At 37.6% G+C, this 20110-nt stretch overlaps 1 protein-coding gene across 1 annotated transcript; it reads right to left on the bottom strand.

Annotated features, from left to right (window-relative positions):
• Positions 1–357: 357 nt before the first annotated feature.
• LOC131069710 (protein DJ-1 homolog D) lies at positions 358–18294 on the bottom strand. Its single transcript, XM_058005243.2, has 5 exons — positions 18107–18294; positions 17904–18020; positions 1504–1944; positions 898–1260; positions 358–783 (listed from the first exon to the last, which is right to left on the bottom strand). The coding sequence occupies exons 1-5, from the start codon at positions 18167–18169 to the stop codon at positions 595–597; spliced, it is 1173 nt and encodes a 390-aa protein (XP_057861226.2). The 5' UTR covers positions 18170–18294; the 3' UTR covers positions 358–594.
• Between the last annotated feature and the right edge of the window lie 1816 nt (positions 18295–20110).

Here is a 20110-nt window from a genome sequence, read left to right as displayed (position 1 = left end):
TAGACCAATAGCAATTTAAAGCATAAATAATATACCTACATAAAACATAAATAATATACCTATTAGAGTAGTAAAATATTTGGGGGTTTACTTTGAATTCTATTTGTTGATTCTAGAACTATGAATAAGGAGCTGGTGAAAGTCTTCTACCTATTGAACATTTTTAATTCGATGTCAGATGCGTAATTTTACTGAGACATTTCTTTCTTGAGCAACATCATTTAGTGCCATGTATTCTTAAGGAAACAGTTACTTTTGTTTATTTGTTGCGGCATCTTATTTTGCACTGAGCCGCACCAGGTTCGTGGACTTCACACTAAGTTAAAGCAATTCATGAATTCACACAAGATTTCCCCAAGCTCAAAGAGAATATGTTATTCATTTTTCTCAATATCCTTTTAAGTACCTGCAACTTGCAGTATTCAAGAATATTTGAGATAAGGACATTCCCAAGAGTCAGGAAATGTGTGTCCCAATTACACTGATGCATATTAATAGAGAGTTCTATTACATATTACACTCAGCAGGTCCATACAACAAAGAATTTTTGCACATACAAAGTACAATTAGTTCTTAGGTAACATGACCATCAGTTCAAAATGATACACTAATTCCTAACAATACCATAATGTGGGAGATAAATTCAGGATGTGCAGGCCAAGCTGCTGCTGTCACTAGGTTCTCATCTGTAAAGCATTTAGTTATTGGTTCTGGCTCCATCCATTCAGCACCAGCAAGCAATACATTAAGTTTTACTGCCGGGTATGCTGTACACCTTTTTCCCTGTGAAACAACATTTCAACTCGTACATGAAATAATACACTTTCCAAGCACATGTATTCATAACATTGAATCATGGTATAAGTAAAGTTGCCATTTTATGCAAAAAAAACTTACCTTGAGTATGTTTGCTGCTGCTAGTATCTGCTGCCCATGACAAATTGAGGCAATTGGTTTTTTACTTTCTGCAAATAGCTTTACAATGGATAAAACCTTGTCACTTAATGCAAGATATTCAGGAGCACGACCTCCAGGAATTACCAAAGCATCGAAGTCTTCAACCTTGACATCTTCGAAATTAGCATTGAGAGTGAATTTATGGCCTGGTTTTTCACTATAAGTTTGGTCACCTTCAAAATCATGGATAGCAGTTAGGCATGTGTCCCCAACATTCTTGCCCGGGCAAATAGCATCAACATTGCAGCCTAAAGATTGCAAAGCTTGGAATGGAACAATAATTTCATAATCTTCCATGTAGTCCTACATAAAAAAGGAGAACATGATTATAAAAGTGTCAAGAAGAGATCAATGGACCAGAGATTCATTCAATAGACAAATATGTTGCACTTGGGCTCTAATATATCCATACAGATTGGCCAGCCGGAGGAGAAAAAACAAATCAAAATCTAAAAGAGATCACAAGGTTCTAAGTTTTGCAAAACAGAAAAAATTAATTTCCATGCTCACGGACTAATATAAACAATCAAAGAAGCAAATGCCTACCCCACAGAGAAAAAGAACACGTTTTCCTGTGCCAGTAACCTTTCCTCCCAGTGACTTCAAGAAAAGGCTTATATATTCAGGGTGTCCGTGCCAAGCTGCACTGGTGATCAAATTACCATCAATGCAGCATGCTGATAATGCCTCTGGTTCTTTCCATACCCCCCCTGCAGCAACAACAACAGGCTTTACAGCAGGATATGCCGTACACATTTTCTCTTTTAACACACCTGCAGCAGCAAGAATCAATTGCCCATGACAGATAGCAGCAATGGGTTTGTTTGAATCAAAAAAATGCTTAACCAGTTCAAGAACAGATTCATTTAGAGCTAGGTACTCAGGTGCCCGTCCTCCAGGAATCACCAACCCATCGTACATCTTTACATCAATATAATCAAATGTTGCTGTCAATTCAAAATTGTGACCTCGTAGCTCTGAGTAAGTCTGCAATACACAATAAGCAGAGCCTAGTTTGGATCAGATATTCATATTTATCAGTGCCTTATTTAGAGCTGATATTCAAAATTTAAAGCCTAATAGGTAGCACAAATCCTATCCAATATCTATGCAAATAACTTTTGAAAGTAATGAAACTCAACATAAATACCTTATCATTTATGGTGCATAAAAAACCTCCCCTTCTGTTATCATTTTGTAAACTCACTATCAGTTCTACAGATCTGCCAATTTTCAACAAAAAATGTAGAATGCACAAACATCCTACAGCTTAATGTCCTAGAGACAAGCAAGGTAGATAGATATCTTCCACGGTTGCACAGTATTAAAAGTGTGTAACTAAATCTTGAGTGAAAGTCAAGTGTTGAATGTTGTTAGTGTCAAAAGAATAAGGTTTGTCGGTTTAGCGCAGAATTTAACAGAGGCTCTTGTACAGTGCAACAGTAAACTGATGTATAATAGAGTTTCATCAGAGAGAACTTTTTCGTGCATAGGAAGGAGGCAATGTAGACCCTCAAGGTTTCTTTAATCTATGGCTTTAGTTCCCATGAGATATTGAGGGTCAATATACTCAATTATGCAATACAAGATGTTGAGGATATTGTTAATGAACATCAGTTAGCAAAGTTTGGATGCAACATAATGTCAAAATGGATAGACAAATAGAAGGAATGGAACACTCATCAAGTTCCTAGGGATATTGGCAAGATCTTTTAGAAATATGTTGATGTATCAAATAGGATCAAATCTGTGAGTATACTACTCTAAGTTGTTTGACAAGGTGTTCATGGATATAAGGCCATCAAATGTAGTTCAATTTATTATAGACAATCTTGTTTCTTGTGTTGTTCGGAGACTCCTTATGGACAAGTATCCTACTATGTTTTTAAAGCTCATTTACAGCACACTACCTTGATCTAACCTTATAAGACATTGGAAAACATGAATAGATTAAGAAGTATTGCAAAAGGCTCACATTATTACCAAGTTCATCTATGTAAATAGATTAAGAAGCATTGCAAAGGCTCACATTCTTACAAGTTCATCTACGATCACATGAGGGTGTTGTGTATGATGTGCTTCTTCACAGAGGGCAAGGAGCTAGTTTGACTAGGGGTGACAAGATTTGTTAAGCACTTCCTTGCATTGCAAACTCCTTGGTAGAGCCAAATGTTCATTTCAAGTGAGTGGATGGAGTCTCACTTCACAAATCAAACAAATGGCAAATTAGTGGCAAAGTGCATTTTTCCTATGCTTTTTTGGGATGCGGTTGAATAGCTTGTCGAATTTTTAAAAACCTCTAGAAAAAGTTTTACAACTAGAGGAGGGAAAGAATCCTCCATCGGCTATTTAAATGAGGCAATGGATAGAGCCAAGGAGGTGATGAGAGGTAGGATGGAAAATAACAAGTACGAATATATACCATTGTAGGATATAACTGATAGTAGATAGGATTGATAGATGCAATCCACTCTTCATATCATTGGATACTATCTAAATTCAACGTTGCTCTATAGTCCTTAATTCAAAGATGATGTTGAGGTCACACACAATCTACTCATGTACATGGAGAAAATGTCTCCTACCCCAAAAAAATTGCATATCATTATGGCAAAGCTACCAAAATACAAGTAAGAAAGGAAATTTTTCTCAAGTATGGTTGTCACTCAAAGCACAAAGGTCCTCAAATCAAGTAAGCTCCATAAACTCTTGCCATTCTCCCTTTGTTGTGGACATGTAAAATAAAGGTGTTAAGCTAATAGTAGATCTTAAATGATGTCTTCTCAAAATAATTTGTATTTTTTAGTGTAATGGTGGGATTTTTGTGGCCAAGAAGTCAATTATCTTCAAAGATGGCAATGTGCATTTTAAGACAGCCATGTGGTTCATATCCTTGCGAGTGTACTTGAAGTGTTTTTTAACAATACATTCCAAGAAACACAACCATTTAACACAAGAACAAATGAATGACTTGATGTTCACTCACCATGACCTCCACTTGAAGCTAATGAAAGCTAAAGTTTAGAGTTTAAACCCTTTTAATAATAATTATAAATTGTAATCATAGTTTTCTTCACTTTCAATTCCTAAATCAAATTTCTCTGTGAACAAAATTAGGTACTAGTGAGGAGGACCAGCCAATTGACCTTAACAAGATTGATCCAGATTCTAGGTAGTTTGCAACTGATCATGTCCTTGACAATGGTGATGTTTATGATCTCCTTAATGAGGCACAAATATGGTAGTGATGTGGTTGACCGATGCAAGAGAGGCTCAAACATGAGTTTCATCATTAGGACCTACAAACCTCTAATGAGTTAGAATGTAGTAATTTCTCCCACATGCTGGAAACTTCCGCCACCGTGCAACCACCGGCTAACTTCAGTCTGCCACCAGTTCCACCATTGAAACAACAGTTAATTCCATCGGTCATGCAAAAGACTGTAAGTTATGATTCTTTCCAGAAATTTATATATGCTCTTGAGTTCCTCTTTAAAAGAGGCAAATGTAACTCAATATTTGCAAGCAATAAAATTATATTTTGGTGCTGCAGCACATTAATTTCTGTGTTCATATTTTCTGTGTGTTTTATAATTCCTGTGTGTGTTTCAATTTAATTTTCTGTGTTTGTTCTGCTCCATCCACCCCATCAGTGTCGTATCAGAACATGAGAATAGATCTTGGGCATGAGACTGTTGGATCAGGTCTATGGTGTTCGCTGGAAGTTGGTGAAAGCAAAGAAATTATCAAAGTCATTAAAGATCCACCCATTGCTAGATTTGGAGTTGTGAGAGAAGTCGCTGCCCATCCAAAAGAAGGTCACTAATAAAGCCAAGAAAAATAAGTTCCAGATTCTAGAATTGAATTCTCAGGAAGAATGCCGCAGTCATTAGAAAGTTGTTTATTGATGAGTCTAAAGCCCCTCTACAATCAGAAGGATTGCAAATCTGTGAAGAATTTTGTTTTGAGGAGTTTGAGACGCCTTAGAAAAGGTCACTAATTGGAGATGTTGGAGCTGTCATTCAAGCCAAGATCAAAGCAGTTAAGAAGTTCGTCAAAGTTTTCAAGAATACAATTGGAGGAAGCCTTAAAGAAGTAGATCACAGTTTTTTTATCAATGCTGCCAGATCATACAATATTGCTGAAGAAAGATTGCTAGTCAAGACCAGACCATCATTTGAGAATAGAAGAGTATGAAGGCAATTGAATAGTTAGAGAAAAGAAAGGAGATCATTGGTGACACCTCAGTAAAAGACAAGGAAGACAGTCAAGGGATCTATAAGGAGGACGAATCAGGTATAGAAAGATTGCAGAATCAAAGAAAGTTAAACAAGTATACAAGGTGAGTTAAAATTTGTGAATTTCAATGGGAAAATTAGGCAAAAGAGTGTTGAAGGAAAATATAAATCTAATTTCCGAGATAGATCTTTTAAAAGAAGAATTAATAGAAGTGAAGAAAAGTAAAGTAAAGTATAGATATACGCAGAAAAATATAACATTTCAAATGAAATTAGTGATTATAAAGAGAAAATTGAAGATCTAGAGGAAAAATTATAGTGGTTGAAAGAACATATTTTGCAGATAAAGGAATTGATTAAATTTGATGAGAAGAATAAAGAGTTAGAGAAAAAGTTAAAGTTGTTTGATGAGGTTAAGAAAAAGAATGCAGATATGGAAGAAAATGTTAAGAGATTAGAAGAATAAAATAATTTACAATTGTAGGAAATCAAAACATTGAAAGATGAGAACGGATGTTTGAAGTCTAAGGCATTGGTATGTGATATTTCATGTAGCACATTTGTGTTTGCCTTTTGATAAGTGTAACTTTGTTGAAGATGTTAGTGATAAAGATTGTCATGGTAAGATGGTAATGTTGTTAATACAAAAGCTTCTAGTTGTTTTGATGATAATATTGTTAGATGTAATGGCAATGAAATGAATGTTGGTTTGAAGATCATGAAAGAAATGGGATATAAAGGTAAAGGCTTAGGCAAGCATGAACAAGGAATGAGAAAACCTCTTGAAACAATAATGAGGCCCAAATATGAAGGTCGCAGGTATGTCATAGGTAAAGGAAAGAATGATACAAGTGTTCCAGGTACAAGCAAATCAGATCAAGGAAGGCAATGTATTCAGTGTTCACATTGTAACAGGAAAGGACATACGAAGGATAGACGTTGGGATCTCCATCCATGCAATATTTGTGGATTGAAAAATCATTGTGATAAGAATGGTTAGTACAAAGAGTTAAAGAATGAATGCCTGAAAATGGATTGTGGATGGACTTATGGATCTAGTTGGCAAACTACTACAGGTATGTTCAAAAATTTGTTCAAGTATAAAATTTCAAATGTGAATGTGAACGATCATCAAAGGTTTGAATGTTCAGGTCAAAGGAAAATATTGTCTAGCAAGATGCCTACAAATAGGGAGTTTGCAAGAAGATTCAAATTGAAGTTTTGAAGGTTTGAAGGACTGTCGTAGCAGTTAAAAGAAGCAAAAAGAAAGGAAAGATCTGAAGATCAAGAGTTGTTTTGAAGCTGTCAAGCAAAAGAAGGTTCAAGAAAGTCTAAAGACAAAGAATGAGACAAAAGAAGACAACAGTCAAGGAATTGTACATGCAGTAGCATTTGTGGTCGAAATTAAGGGGGAGTGTTAGAATGTAGTAATTTCTCCCGCATGCTAAAAACTTCTACCACCGTGCAACCACTGGCTAACTTCAGTCTACCACCAATTCCACCGTTGAAACGGCAGTTAATTCCATCAGTCATACAAAAGACTGTATGTTATGATTCTTTCCAGAAATTTCTATATGCTCCCAAATTCCTCTTTAAAAGAGGCAAATGTTACTCAATTTTTGCAGGCAATAAAATTATATTTTGGTGTTGCAGCACATTAATTTCCGTGTTCATATTTTTTGTGTGTTTAATAATTCATGTTTGTGATTCAATTGAATTTTTTGAGTTTGTTCTGTTGTAATGTCCCCTACTTGATCTATTTCAATATACTAAAATTGATTGTTATTCTTCAATTAGTTATTAACAAGTTCTTATTTTTTTTTTTCATTAGATGATTAATTTCATTATTCATAGTTCTTAATATAGTTATCAAACCCTGCTACTACTTCAGTTTTAAGGGAGAACGGTCTATGTATGTTACCAAAGCGCTTAGAGACCAAATACAATAGGTTCCCTCAAAGTTTACAGATGCAAGCCCTTACCTATCTTGGGTCTATACCCTCAAGGCTTATGGGTCGCTGATCCCCACCCTATCTTGGGACTTAACCCATTGCTTGGATTTAGACTGCCCCTCTTTGGAACATCTCATTCCCATCTTCTTAAATACTGACAGTAATAACATGATTTAGACTATAAGTATACTAACTTCTCATGTGTTCATAATATATATGAAATTAAGTATGACTGTCATACATATTGCAGTCAATATACTAAATTTTGTATAACAACATTATCAGGCTTCATATATTAAGCATACATATTTAGCACATCCCATGCATACTACCAAGAACACAAATGTTACTGCCTGTAACTCAATAACAGTTCTGATCTCATCTCATCAATGGTGATGTCACTAGATGCTTTTGATTCCTTCCCTTTATATCTCTCAATGTGAGGGAGAGGTCACACCTCTTCATCATGTATGTCCTTCGGCAAGAGACACACCCTTTCACCATCAGCACCCTTTGAAAGAGTGCAACTCTTCATTCTTTTTGCCCTTTGAACGGACACAACCTTCCACAATCAGATCTGCATTTCTTATTTAAATCAGATCTGCACTTCTCATTTTCCAAATTCTCCCCCCCTCAAATGAGTTTCTCTTCTCCCTTTTATATCTCACGTTTAAGGGAGTCACAACTTATCATTTCATGCCTTTTGACCATTCATTAACTTTAATCAAATTTTACTTATGTCTAATTATATTCTCTTATATTTTAATTTAATTTTTATATTTATTCGTTTGTATTTTTTTTTATTATTATTATTTATTATTAAATTATATTTCAAAGTAGGGACATTACAGTTCGTTGCGCTCAAATGATTTTCGTTGTCTTCAAGATGATGTTCGCTGTCAGAAGGAACCGTTTGCTGTCCTTTGTATATGATTCGCTGACCTCTGAATGTGCTTCACTGACTTAGGAATATGTGTTGCTGACTTAGAAGATGATTCGCAGATTACAAAAGTAATTTGCTGTAGAATGCCGAATAGGAATGTAATCACTGATTGTGTGTAATTACAATGACATTGACTTCGCATATATATGTGCCTCTAGCATCCTTTAACCATTTATGTCGGCCTTGTTAGCTTTTGGCGTCAAGGCCTCATCTTTTATATTTTAATTTTATTTTTATTCTTTTGTAATTTAATTTTATTATTATTATTATTAAATTATATTTCAAAGTAGGGACATTACATCTGCTCCATCCACCCCATCATAATGGGGCTCTCTTTGTATGACCAAAAGTTAGTAGCTATGTTTTTCTTTCAAACTTTGTACTTAGCTTGTAGGTTGACTTGGTACAAAATAGATTGCAATTGAAAATTTGAAAACTATTAGCATATAGTTATTATTTATGCACTAGCATTGTGCAATGCAATGTAATTGGTGATATGAGCATTAATAACAAAAATTTATATTCTATAATTAATAAGCTAAACTCTCAATTTTATTTGCTCTCCACATCTCTATGCTATCGAGATGCCTTTAAATTTAAAAGGCTACATGTTTTCGATATTAAAAGCAGCAAAAACTGGGTGCTGGCCCAAAGATGCAAAAGCCCAATGGCTGCAAAACAAAACTCTAGTATCAGCATATTAAATCCAGACTACCAGTAAACAAACACACCAATAGCAAAGAAAATTAACAATAATAGACATCCGAGAGGTTCAAAATAACAGTCTTAAAAACACAAACTAAACTACTGTAATAGTTATAAAGAGTTTTGAAAACCCCAACCAAAATGGCATAAAGCAAAAAGAACTAAAATCGGGACGAAGCCCTAACGGTTCCTGTGGATTTTGCATCCAGCTTGCTGAAAGACATTCGCCCAGTCTTCTATCAAGAACTTGTAAAGTTCCCTGCAACTTTCATCGTCCTTGCCCTTCTGGCCCACCAAGTCCTGATGCAACAGGCAAAGCGTGGTGGCAAAACTGTGCATGACTATGAGCCCGAATCTGGAGAAGGAGCCCATTTTTCTTTCCAAGTCAGTCAGCCTCTCATTTGTTTTGATCAGTTCGGCTTTCAACTCCGAGCACTTAGAACAGGTCCCTTCCTGAGCTTTTCGACAGGTCCCTTCCGGAGCTTTGACCGCTTCATCTTCCTCATTAGGCATCATCTCCTGAGTGAGATCGATAGGTCCAACATTAGTAGAATCCAAGATGTGGGTTGAATTGTTGGCGGTACCAGAATCCTCGTCACCCTTCCTCCACCTTATTCGCCAGGACCTTTTGACATTCCTTGACAATTTCTTCAATATCGTGATCCCCGTCCGCTTTGGAGCCCGAATTGTCGATGATTCTTTTCCTACCCCCCGAGCGCTACCTAGAGGCAAGTCTATTGAAGTGCCTAGGGGTACTGGTATCTTCAGCCATATCCTCCTCCAAGTCCACCTCCTGCAAAATGACTTTGGTTTTTTGGACTTGGAATTCTCCAAGTTAGCAGGGGGGTTTTCTTTGTCTTCGTCGTAGTGCCAGAATCAAGGGTTTTGTGAGTCAAGGTTTGAGGCTATCTCTGTTGGGAGCAAAGGTTTGGTCTCCTTATTCCTTTCTTTCGACTAGGGCATGGGATATCTATAACATTTAAGGAGGAGGCAAGTGAAATAGCCGCTTCATGAACAACAATAAGGTGTGGAGGCCAAAGAGCTAAGTGGAAGCAATAAAGGCGAAAGATGAGGCTTTGGTGGATAGGAATGGGCTTTTTGCCCTCGGATTTGGCACAGTCTACTGCCTCCAGAATAGCATTTTCTAGGGAGTGGAGGAGGAAGAAAGGGAAGGAAATTCTAGAGTTGTTACAGAAGTAGTTAAGTATAGGGAAATGATAGTAGTAGAAAACTTTAAACCTTCCCTCCAGTGTAAAGTATTTCATGAATCATGAGACATACCTAATCCCATGGGTCCGATAGCTCCTCCCTATCAAATCCACCATGAAGCTTGACCGAGTTCTCTTCTTCTCTGAAGAACTAGTTTAGGCTCTTAGTGTCTGTAAACCTACTAGTTTTTTTCCACTTCCTTCCCTTCGTGGATAGCCCTATCGCCTTAGTAATAACATCCTCATTGATCTCGAAGGAAATCCCTCTGATAGTCACTCTTTGTTTCGTCTAGAAAGAGGCAAATTGAATGGAGAGGATTGCATCATGCCCATTCATTGATTCAATGAACTGGGCAACCCCACCCTCTTTACATATGTGCCAAACCGCTTCCTTGGACATGAATTCTTCATGCTTGTCTAGTTTCATCGTCACTCTTTCACCACCCATATTGTCACCTTTAGTAGAAGTTAACTTCTCACAATTAGAAAAATTATTGCTCTCACTGTTCTTTTCGGAAAGGAAATTACCTTTTACAAAACTTGTAAAAGGTGTGTGGTTAACGAGGCCATCGCGACAATGCACAAGCAATTGATTTTTCCATTCCTTGCGGTAACACTCCACACGTGCCAAAAGGTTAATCCTTTCAAAAGACTGAAGGCGATTAAATGTGCCCGATCTTGCAAAATCTTATCACCATTCGGATGACCAATTATCTTTTTGTGGTATCAATATGGTGATGTCATCCTATAATTGAAACGAGCTCGTGGTTACGAAGCTTATCATGATTCGTTGGGCGCAACCTACAATTATTAGGATTCATTGCCATGTCCTCCTCCCACCTATCATCTTTATCTTGCTTAGTCATGAGATTTGAATTTATTGCCACGCCGTCCATCCTTTTGCTTTTACCCGCTTGCCTAGTGAAGGGATTTAAAAATTGTGCCACCCTCATCAAACTCAAACTTCGAGTTGAAACACTGGAGCTTTCTCGGTCACAGGAAAGGCCAAGAAGCAGGAGAAAGATAGAGAGAAGACAAAAAATTTTGGATTGCATCATAATTAGGAAGCAGTGTTGTGTTGATGTTTGTAGCTAGGTCAGATCCCTTCTAGGGCTGACCTAGTACTCTTGGCAATTAAGTGGCTTGTCGGCCTTAGGCTTATTATTGATTCAACTTGACTTTGTGTAAGTCTGGCCCTAATTGGGCGTCATATGTAACTTGTCATTAAGCAACACCTATATGTAACTTGTAATTGTATTGGACAAGACCTATATGAATGTAACTTGTAATCTATAGGTCTGATCCTATTCTTGGCGCCAAAACAATAAAGCCGACCTAGGTAAATTAGGAGGCTATGTCACATATATATACAAAGCATCATTCATGCTTATGATACATTCATTCCACACATCAATCTCCTTCAGCAACAATCAGAGAATACATTATTCAGCAGTGATCAGCAAATAGCATCTACAGTCAGCAAATATCTTCTTAGGACAGCGAATTCTCTCCTAAGGACAGCGAACTATCTCTTAGGGACAGCGAACTTCTTCCAAGACAGCGAGTCCATTCAGAGGCTGTGAATCTTCTTCATTATCAACGAATGGTGTTTGTCTTCCTTGATCAGCATTCAAGTGTTTTGCAGATGAGTCCGTAATACTGTTGTGCCCTAGTTTTGAATCTATCACTCTACTGTGCATATTCTGCTGGTCAAGTGCTTCAAGTGTTGAAGCAGACCTGTAAAGATTTATACTGATTTTTCCTAATAAGATCTGAGATTATTGTTGGGTTTTTCACCTCCAAGAGGAAGGTTTTCCCAAGGTATTTTGGTGTTCTTTATGTGCATTGATTTTTGGTTTTTGATTTTGCTATCTATATGTTACAGTCTGATCCTCAATCTAACATGGTATCAAAGCTAAGGTTGATTCAGTTGTGATCAGACTTTGTGATAGCAGCGCTCCTTCTTCACGCCATTTCCAGCATTGAAGATGGTGATTGGTTTGAAGTTTGAAGATAGACTTGACGGAGCTTTGAACTTCACCTCGTGGAAGGTTAGAGTCCTTATTGCACTTGAAGAGAATGATCTACTTCAGTTTGTAGAAGGAAAAGATCAGCCTGAGCCTGAAGATCAAGAATAGAAACTCCAATTCAAGAAGAGTTGAGGTTGATATCAAGAGGAATTGAGCATAGTCATTATGATGTGGAAAATCAAGTCCTTGCTACACACACTTCTATGGAAAGAGGCAAAAGAAGAAAGAGGGATAGTGACAGAGGTCCAAATTCTGCTCCGAAAAGGGACTTATCTTACATTCAATGTTTTAGGTGTGACAAGTATGGCCACATTGCTCGAGAGTGCAAATCTAGGTCTACTCCTCTAGCTTCTTCTGCGGAAGTTGACATAGGGACACCTCAGGAGGAGCCAAGGTCAAATGTCAACTCAAAAGGGTTCTTATTCTAAAGGAGGAAATGTCATTTTTTTCAGCTTCAAAGGGAGCCCGACATTTCAGCTTCAGAGGGAGCCTGACATTTTCAGCTTCAGAGGGAGCCACGTCATCATGAAGATTTGGTTAATGCATTTTTCTCTGTGATGGAGAGATTTGAGGTGAAAGCCCTTGTTAATGAGTTCTTCTCTGTGAGAGAGAAGTTCGAGTTGCAATCCCTTGTTAATGAGTTCTTCTCTGTGAGGGAGAAGTTTGAGGTGCAATCTCTTGTTAATGCATTCTTCTTTGCGAGAGAAGTTTACGGTGAAAGCCCTTGTTCCACCCTCTGTGAGTAGGCATGGTGGTAATGCACTCTTCTCTGGGAGAAGTTTGAGGTGAAAGTCCTCTTCCACCCTCTGCGAGTAGGCATGGTGGATGTCATAGCACTTGTTTTTGTTCACCCTCTGGGAGTAGCTATGGTGAACGTGATTTGGTTTCCATTCATGGGAGTAGCCATGATGGACCCACCATCTGGGAGTAGCCATGGTGGTTGTGTTCGTTTGTAATTCCATTCATAGGAGTAGCCATGGTGATGGTGTTCATTTGCATCTTTCATGGGAGTAGCCATGTATCTCGGATCTTGAGAAGGTCTCCTCCCTAGCTAAGAGGGAGTGTTGATGTTTGTAGCTAGGTCGGATCCCTTCTAGGGCCGACCTAGTACTCTTGGCAATTAACTGGCCCGTCGGCCTTAGGCTTATTATTGATTCAATTTGACTTTACGTAAGTCTGGCCCTAATTGGGCGTCATATGTAACTTGTCATTAAGCAACACCTATATGTAACTTGTAATTGTATTGGACAGGACCAATATGAATGTAACTTGTAATCTATAGGTCTAATCCTATTCTTGGCGCCAAAACAATAAAGCCGACCTAGGTAAATTGGGAGGCTATGTCACATATATATACAAAGCATCATTCATGCTTATGATACATTCATTCCACACAACAGTCTCCTTCAGAAACTATCAGAGAATACATTCATTCAGCAGTGATCAGCAAATAGCATCTACAGTCAGCAAATATCTTCTTAGGACAGCGAACTATCTCTTAGGGACAGCGAACTTCTTCCAAGACAGCGAGTCCATTCAGAGGCTGAGAATCTTCTTCATTATCAGCGAATGGTGTTTGTCTTCCTTGATCATCATTCAAGTGTTTTGCAGATAAGTCCATAATACTGTTGTGACCTAGTTTTGAATCTATCACTCTACTGTGCATATTCTGCTGGTCAAGTGCTTCGAGTGTTGAAGCAGACTTGTAAAGATTTATACTGATTTTGCCTAATAATATCTGAGATTATTGTTGGGTTTTTCACCTACAAGAGGGAGGTTTTCCCAGGGTATTCTGGTGTTCTTTATGTGCATTGATTTTTGGTTTTTTGATTTTGCTATCTATATATTATAGTCTGATCCTCAATCTAGCATATTGCTCTCCTCTATGAGGAGTTTTCGAATCCGGCCAAGAAGAGACTCCCATTTCCTCCAAACTCTAATACCTTCCAGATGAAGGCCAAGAGCCACCATAGAATCAGTACATCTATTCCCCTCTCTAAATATGTGGGTGATAGTGAAATTGTCTAGACCGAAAAGAAGTTTGTTGATGTCATTTATGATATCAACCATTTTCCAACCCACATTAGATAATCCACCAACACCATCTATGACCAACTTTGAATCACCTTCAATGGCCAAGGATTTTATATTCAAAGAAACGACACTTTTGATCTCCCAGTAGAGTGCCATGCATTCTGCCTGATTGTTAGTGAGGCCATTAAGGTTCCTTGAGAAAGCTGCAATCAGTTTCCCTTCAGCACCTCTAATCAGACCTCCCCCAGCTGCCTTCTCCTGCTTCGCCACCCCATCAAAGTTCAGATTGCACCAATTTTGATTAGGGGGGGACCATTTAGTAATATTTTTGGCCATTATTTTGGAGTTGTCAAAGATGGCGAAATCTTTGGGCAAACCCCATTTTTTCCCACTCTCTCATCATACTTAGTTGGGGGATGACGTGGACATTTTCCTGTTGTGACAGAAAGATTTTCAAGGACTGATTTACACAAAGTATAAAGACGGACTCAAGAGAGTTATCAGAGTCTCTGAAAATTCGGTTGTTCCTCTCCTTCCACAGACTCCAGTAGACATGGGGGGAATTTGTTTCCAGAGTTGATCAATTATTAGGTTATAGGAAGGGCTTCTCCATTCATCAATTAAATGCTGAAGCTCACCGTTTCTAACCCATGGAATTTCAAGCTTCTAAAGGACTTTAGTCCACATTTCAATTGCAAACTTACAATTTAGCATAAGGTGCAAAATGGATTCTTCCTCCTCTTTACAAAGAGGACACCGATTAGGAATTTGAAATCCTCTTTTGACCAGATTGTCCTGAGTAAAGATCTTACCATGTAAAGTCGTCCATCAAAATAAGTTGATTATAGTTATCAGGTGGGGGTTCCAAATCTTCTGCCAGGGTCCACGGGGCAGTTAATTCCTCAGCAGTGCCATATAAGCAGATTTGACCAAAAAATCACCTTTGTTGTCCTTGTAGATGAAACTATCTGCTCTAGGGAATAGTGGAATTCTGATTTTGTCAATTTCAATCTGGAGCTCAAGAGCTTTTTGGGTTAAGAATGGTTGATTTAGGCAGCATAGAGCAATACTTTTCCATATTTGTTGAGGGGAGATGTAGTCTTTTACAATAAGGCTAAAGTGACTCTTGCAGAAGGTTTGTAAATTCACTTAGGCCAGGATACAAATTTAAGGTGCTATCTCCAATCCAAACATCCTCCCAAAATCTTATGTTATTCCCATCACCAATTTGCCATTGGAGGTTATCCATAATGGCGTTTTTGCATTTTAAGATGTTGTTCCAGATTTTAGAGCCGGATGGGAGGTCCATCACCGAGAGAACTGATGAAAAGGCTACATTTTCTACTCCTTTTTTTGTTGTCATTTTTTTATCTTTTTTAAAATCTAAATTTTTCTCGATAAAATCCTCATTTTTTGAAAAATCTTATATTTTTTAGTTGTCAATTTTTTCCAACAAAGATTTTTGCTGCTACCAGCTCAATGAGTCATTGAGTGTGCTGGGTACGCCCAGTATGCAGTTGAAGATTGCAGTTTTCTCTATTGTATTTGTGTAGACATATATCATATACAAAAGATACTAAACTTCTAAGCGAAATAGTTATCAAATGCAAAAGGGCTCTGTTTCTGCTGGTTATTGGAAGAGGCAGCTGTATAACAGCCATCAAGACGAAGATGAGCTTAAGGCTAGATTCACACGCTTACTATAAAGCGGAATGATTTGGTCTTTATGACCAGCATCAGAGGCGGAGCATCAGGGGTTCGAATCCCACCGCCACCTACTTCTGGTTGGAAGGCTTGTCAAATGGAAAAGCAGACCTCTCTGCTGGACTTTGTTTCTGCTGATAATTCGAAGAGGCATCAATAAGAAAAAGATGGCACCCTCAAGGACAAAGGTAAGGTGTACTGCATTTTCTTGAATTCTTGTATGAGTTAAAGAATGCTTCTTTGCCAAAATTAAACAAGAAAATATGTATGGACTAACTGATTTCCATAGTAACCAAAATAAATACTAATGGAGAATACCCTATCTTACACCTTATCTTTGCTAAGGAATGTGTACTCTTATTCCCATGATTAAACTTGTTTATCTTACATGTGACAAATCTTCCAATTATTGGATTATTCCCTCCATTTTGGTGATTTTCCTTGCGCATCATCCTCAATCCACCTATATTGTTCTACTCAGTTTATTATGCTCTCTTAAGACATATGCATGCCATCTCCACACCAATAGCAAATTGAAAGGCGACTACTTCCCTCTCTTCAAATACCTTCAAAATTCAATCATTCATCTACCCCAAACTTGATGATACTGAGGAGCTAGACCTTGAGAAGATCCACATTCACCCAAACTACCACAATTCCTTCAGATTTCGTATCTTATTTTTACTCTTCCTTTGAAATTCCTGACAACAGCCCTTGGCCCTCATGTATGTCCTTGACAGCAGTCCTGTCCGGCTTGTATCTTTGGCAGAAGCCCTTGGATCTGATCTGCATTCTTACAGCAACCCTGATGGGCATTCCTTCCTTTGAGATCAGTCCTTGGCTATGGCTTGCAAAGCAGTCCCATATAGCTTGCATACTTTAACAGGATCCCTATTTTAATGTATTAATTTTTCACAATCCATAATAGCTATTGTAGATGTTTCTGGTTTTGATTGTGTGTAATTTTTTGCATCAACATTTTGGATCACACTCTGTGATCCATAATCAGAATCCCTATTTTTCCCTCTAACTCTTTTGGGATAGTGTCTGTGCAACTGCAACCTTGATTCTATCTTCTACCAAGTTATAAATACTTATTTGAAGAGGCAATCTAATAAAGAATGTAAGGGAGTTTCTAATAGAAAACACTAGAAGAAGATTTGCTTCTTATTTTATTGATGCTGTCTGAGGCGGACATAACCTTCATGGTCTTTTCAAGAGGTAAGTCTCATGGATGTAATTCAAATCATTTCATTGCATTACTCAACCCGAGGTACACATGAGTGGGCCTGGCAGTGAAGAGCTTTTTCTCGAGTAGGGGAGGCACAAATTTGCAGCCTACGAGTGTTATGGTATGTGCCCCCATAATCTAAGCAAGATCAGAAATGCAGGGTCATCCCACAAGGTATAAGCTACCTGCAACTTTAGGACAGTTAGGGGCATAGGACATCAGTTATTGTGGAACTTAAAAGGATCCTTCCTTTTCTCCCCTTATTTACCAAGACTATCATTCACGAGGTACAAACTCTGTTTCCAAATGGACTTTACCCTGGCTTCACAGGTTGCTAAATTGGTTTCCAAGGGGTCCCTAGTCAGCTAACTTAATCTTACCCAAAAAAAAAAGCCTCCTCTTCTTCTCTTTCTCTAATAAGATATACTATTGCACTATAAATGCATTTTCCGTCTTATCTTTCTTTCTTGAGTGAATGAGGGGAGCCAAAAGTTTGAAAGCTGATGAGGTAGGGTATGTGCACTCCATAGTCTAAACACAGTCAGGTGGGTAAGTAGACTCCATAAGCTACCATCTAGTCTATGCACAATTAGGTGTGCAAAGCGGCAAGCATTATTGATCTTAAAAGGACCTTTCCTTTCCTATTATGATTTTAGCATCCGACGAAAGTCACATCACAAAATTTAAAAATCCTTAAAACACAGGGAAATAGAACAATATAAGATATGGAATTCTAATCACACCTGTCCTAGTTTCCAACGAATTTGAAGGAACCTGAGGATCGTTAATCATTTATGTATTATAAATTGTCAAATATGAGGGGGAAAGTAAATTGTAACATTGTTCTAGCCTGTGACCATATTTAAGAAATGTCAAAAAGAGATAAGTTAAGAAAACATGCCTGGTGACCAAAGAATTGAAGTATAGCAGTGGGGCATTTATCGCCAGCTTTTTTCCCGGGGCAAACAGCATCCACCTTGATTCCATAGGCTTGAAGGGTCTGAAATGGTACCATTACCTGCGAACATAGTTCAGTTTTTTTTAAATTATTTTTTATGAAACAAAAAGACAGTTATATGATAAAATGGCTTGATCGAATCCTACCTCATAATCTTCCATGTAGTCTCCACAAATCATAAGAACGTGTTTGTGAGCTGCAGAATCCATCGTTTTCTTCTTCTGAAAACTCTTCGAGCTCGGAGTGGGCTCTTCTCAACGTCGGATACATAGCAGCATGGGAAAGATGATTAATCCGACGGAGATTGCCAACCGGACTGTGCGATAAATTAATCCGAATAGGACAACTTTTTGTAGGCTTAATAATGTTTGAAGGGAATTTTAATTTTATTATTGCAGTAGGTGCTATTTTTAAAGTTTATGCTCAACATCAATATACTATACTAATAGGGATGGTCGGAAGACCATAGCAGTCTACCTAATTTTGATATGATTTCAAAATAGGCTGAAGACTCGTCAAATGTAGTAGTTTAACTTAGGTATTTTAAAAAGTTTTTTTAATTAATAGGTTTTGTATTTAAAAAAAAGTTAAATATTGTCAACATTTCATGGAATAATATTGTATAAATAATGGATTTTATTGAAATAATATAAAAGAATATTGTCGATATTCTAAGGGAACAAAATTTCCTAAATAATGTTGTTGTTATGTCATGAAACATTAAGGAATGGCTTTCAATGAGGAATCTTCAATACCACATAACATTAAATGAGATGGGAGAAATATATTTTAATTATTTAGGTATTGTTGGTCAATCTCTAGCATGTGTTCATCATATATTCTTCCTTTATGATCATACATTATGCTTATGCAATATGATCATACAAGATGTTTATGCAATAATGCTATTCTAGAAGCCATTATTTGTAGTGCTAACAAATATTGGTGTTGAGTATTTACTTTTGTTTTAAGCATGCTAGTATTCTTTATTTAATTGTGAGTAATTAATGTAAAGCAAAAAGATCCATCATTTTTTCTTCATGAAGATGATAGGTGCATCCCAAGAGAATATTCTAAGATGAATGTGCCTATTTTCCAATAGTTCTTGCTACAACTTCAGCTTACAATGCTCATAAGTGGTCATCTTATAAGACATTGGTGAAATAGGCATTGCTCCTAGAACTAGATCAACATGAAAATCTAGGTCTTGTCTAGGCAACATACTAGGTATCACACTCAAAGAACATCTACACACTCTTGGAAAGGGTGTGATTATCAAGGGGCGCCTCATTGATGGGGTTCACCTAGTTTGCTAACACTTCACCTAGTTGGTTTTTCTCAATTCCACCAACTCTCCAGGCCTAGTTGCACTCTAGACCTCCAAGTCCTTCTCAATCACTTCTAGGGCTTGCTTCTTAACCATTCCAAGGTGTTTGCTTCAAGTGTTTTAGCTAGGAACCCTACCAATTCACAATGCTTCCCATGTGCTCATTATGGTTGTCTTGGCTTCTACTTGTCAAATTGACCTCCAATTGTTGTGAGTAGATGCAGACGTGTGGAGATGGCTACTAACATGTTTTGAATGCCTTTTGAGTCCATTTGAGGTTTGCAATCATTAGCTTTCTTACCGATTTCAATATTTTGCCTAGAAAAGGGCTACAAGGAATTAGCCCTATTAGGCCTCCAAAATCCGGTTTTCTAGGGCTTGAGTGAAAATGGTCCAAAAGACCCCATAGAAAGTTTGGATTTTCTTCAATGACTCATCTAACCTCAAGTGATTTTTGTGGTTTGGGCTCCTTACTCCACCGTACAATGTCCTAACCCCAAAATGAGGGTTTTGAAGGGTTTCTAGGCCTTCTAACTGACAATGACTGGTCAAGTTGGTGTTTGGGAATAAAATGATTTTGTCAAGGCTTCTCCTTGCATTGGAAACTTTGTTCTAAATTCATGTACCCCTCCAAAATATTAGATGGTGGTTTGGCATTCACCCTTGCACTTTGCACTTCAATTTCACCTTGTTTCCTCTAGCTGGGTTGCTCCAAAACTCACCTAGAACAAGGTGACAACCATATTGAAAATCATCTCCAGCACTTGTCCCTACATATGTACACTTTACAAGTGGTTTCCCTTCATTTCCCAATATTCCATGA

This window comes from Cryptomeria japonica, chromosome 11 (assembly GCF_030272615.1).
Source record: "Cryptomeria japonica chromosome 11, Sugi_1.0, whole genome shotgun sequence".
Taxonomy (NCBI): Eukaryota; Viridiplantae; Streptophyta; class Pinopsida; order Cupressales; family Cupressaceae; genus Cryptomeria; species Cryptomeria japonica.
This window is presented reverse-complemented; position numbering and strand designations above follow the sequence as displayed.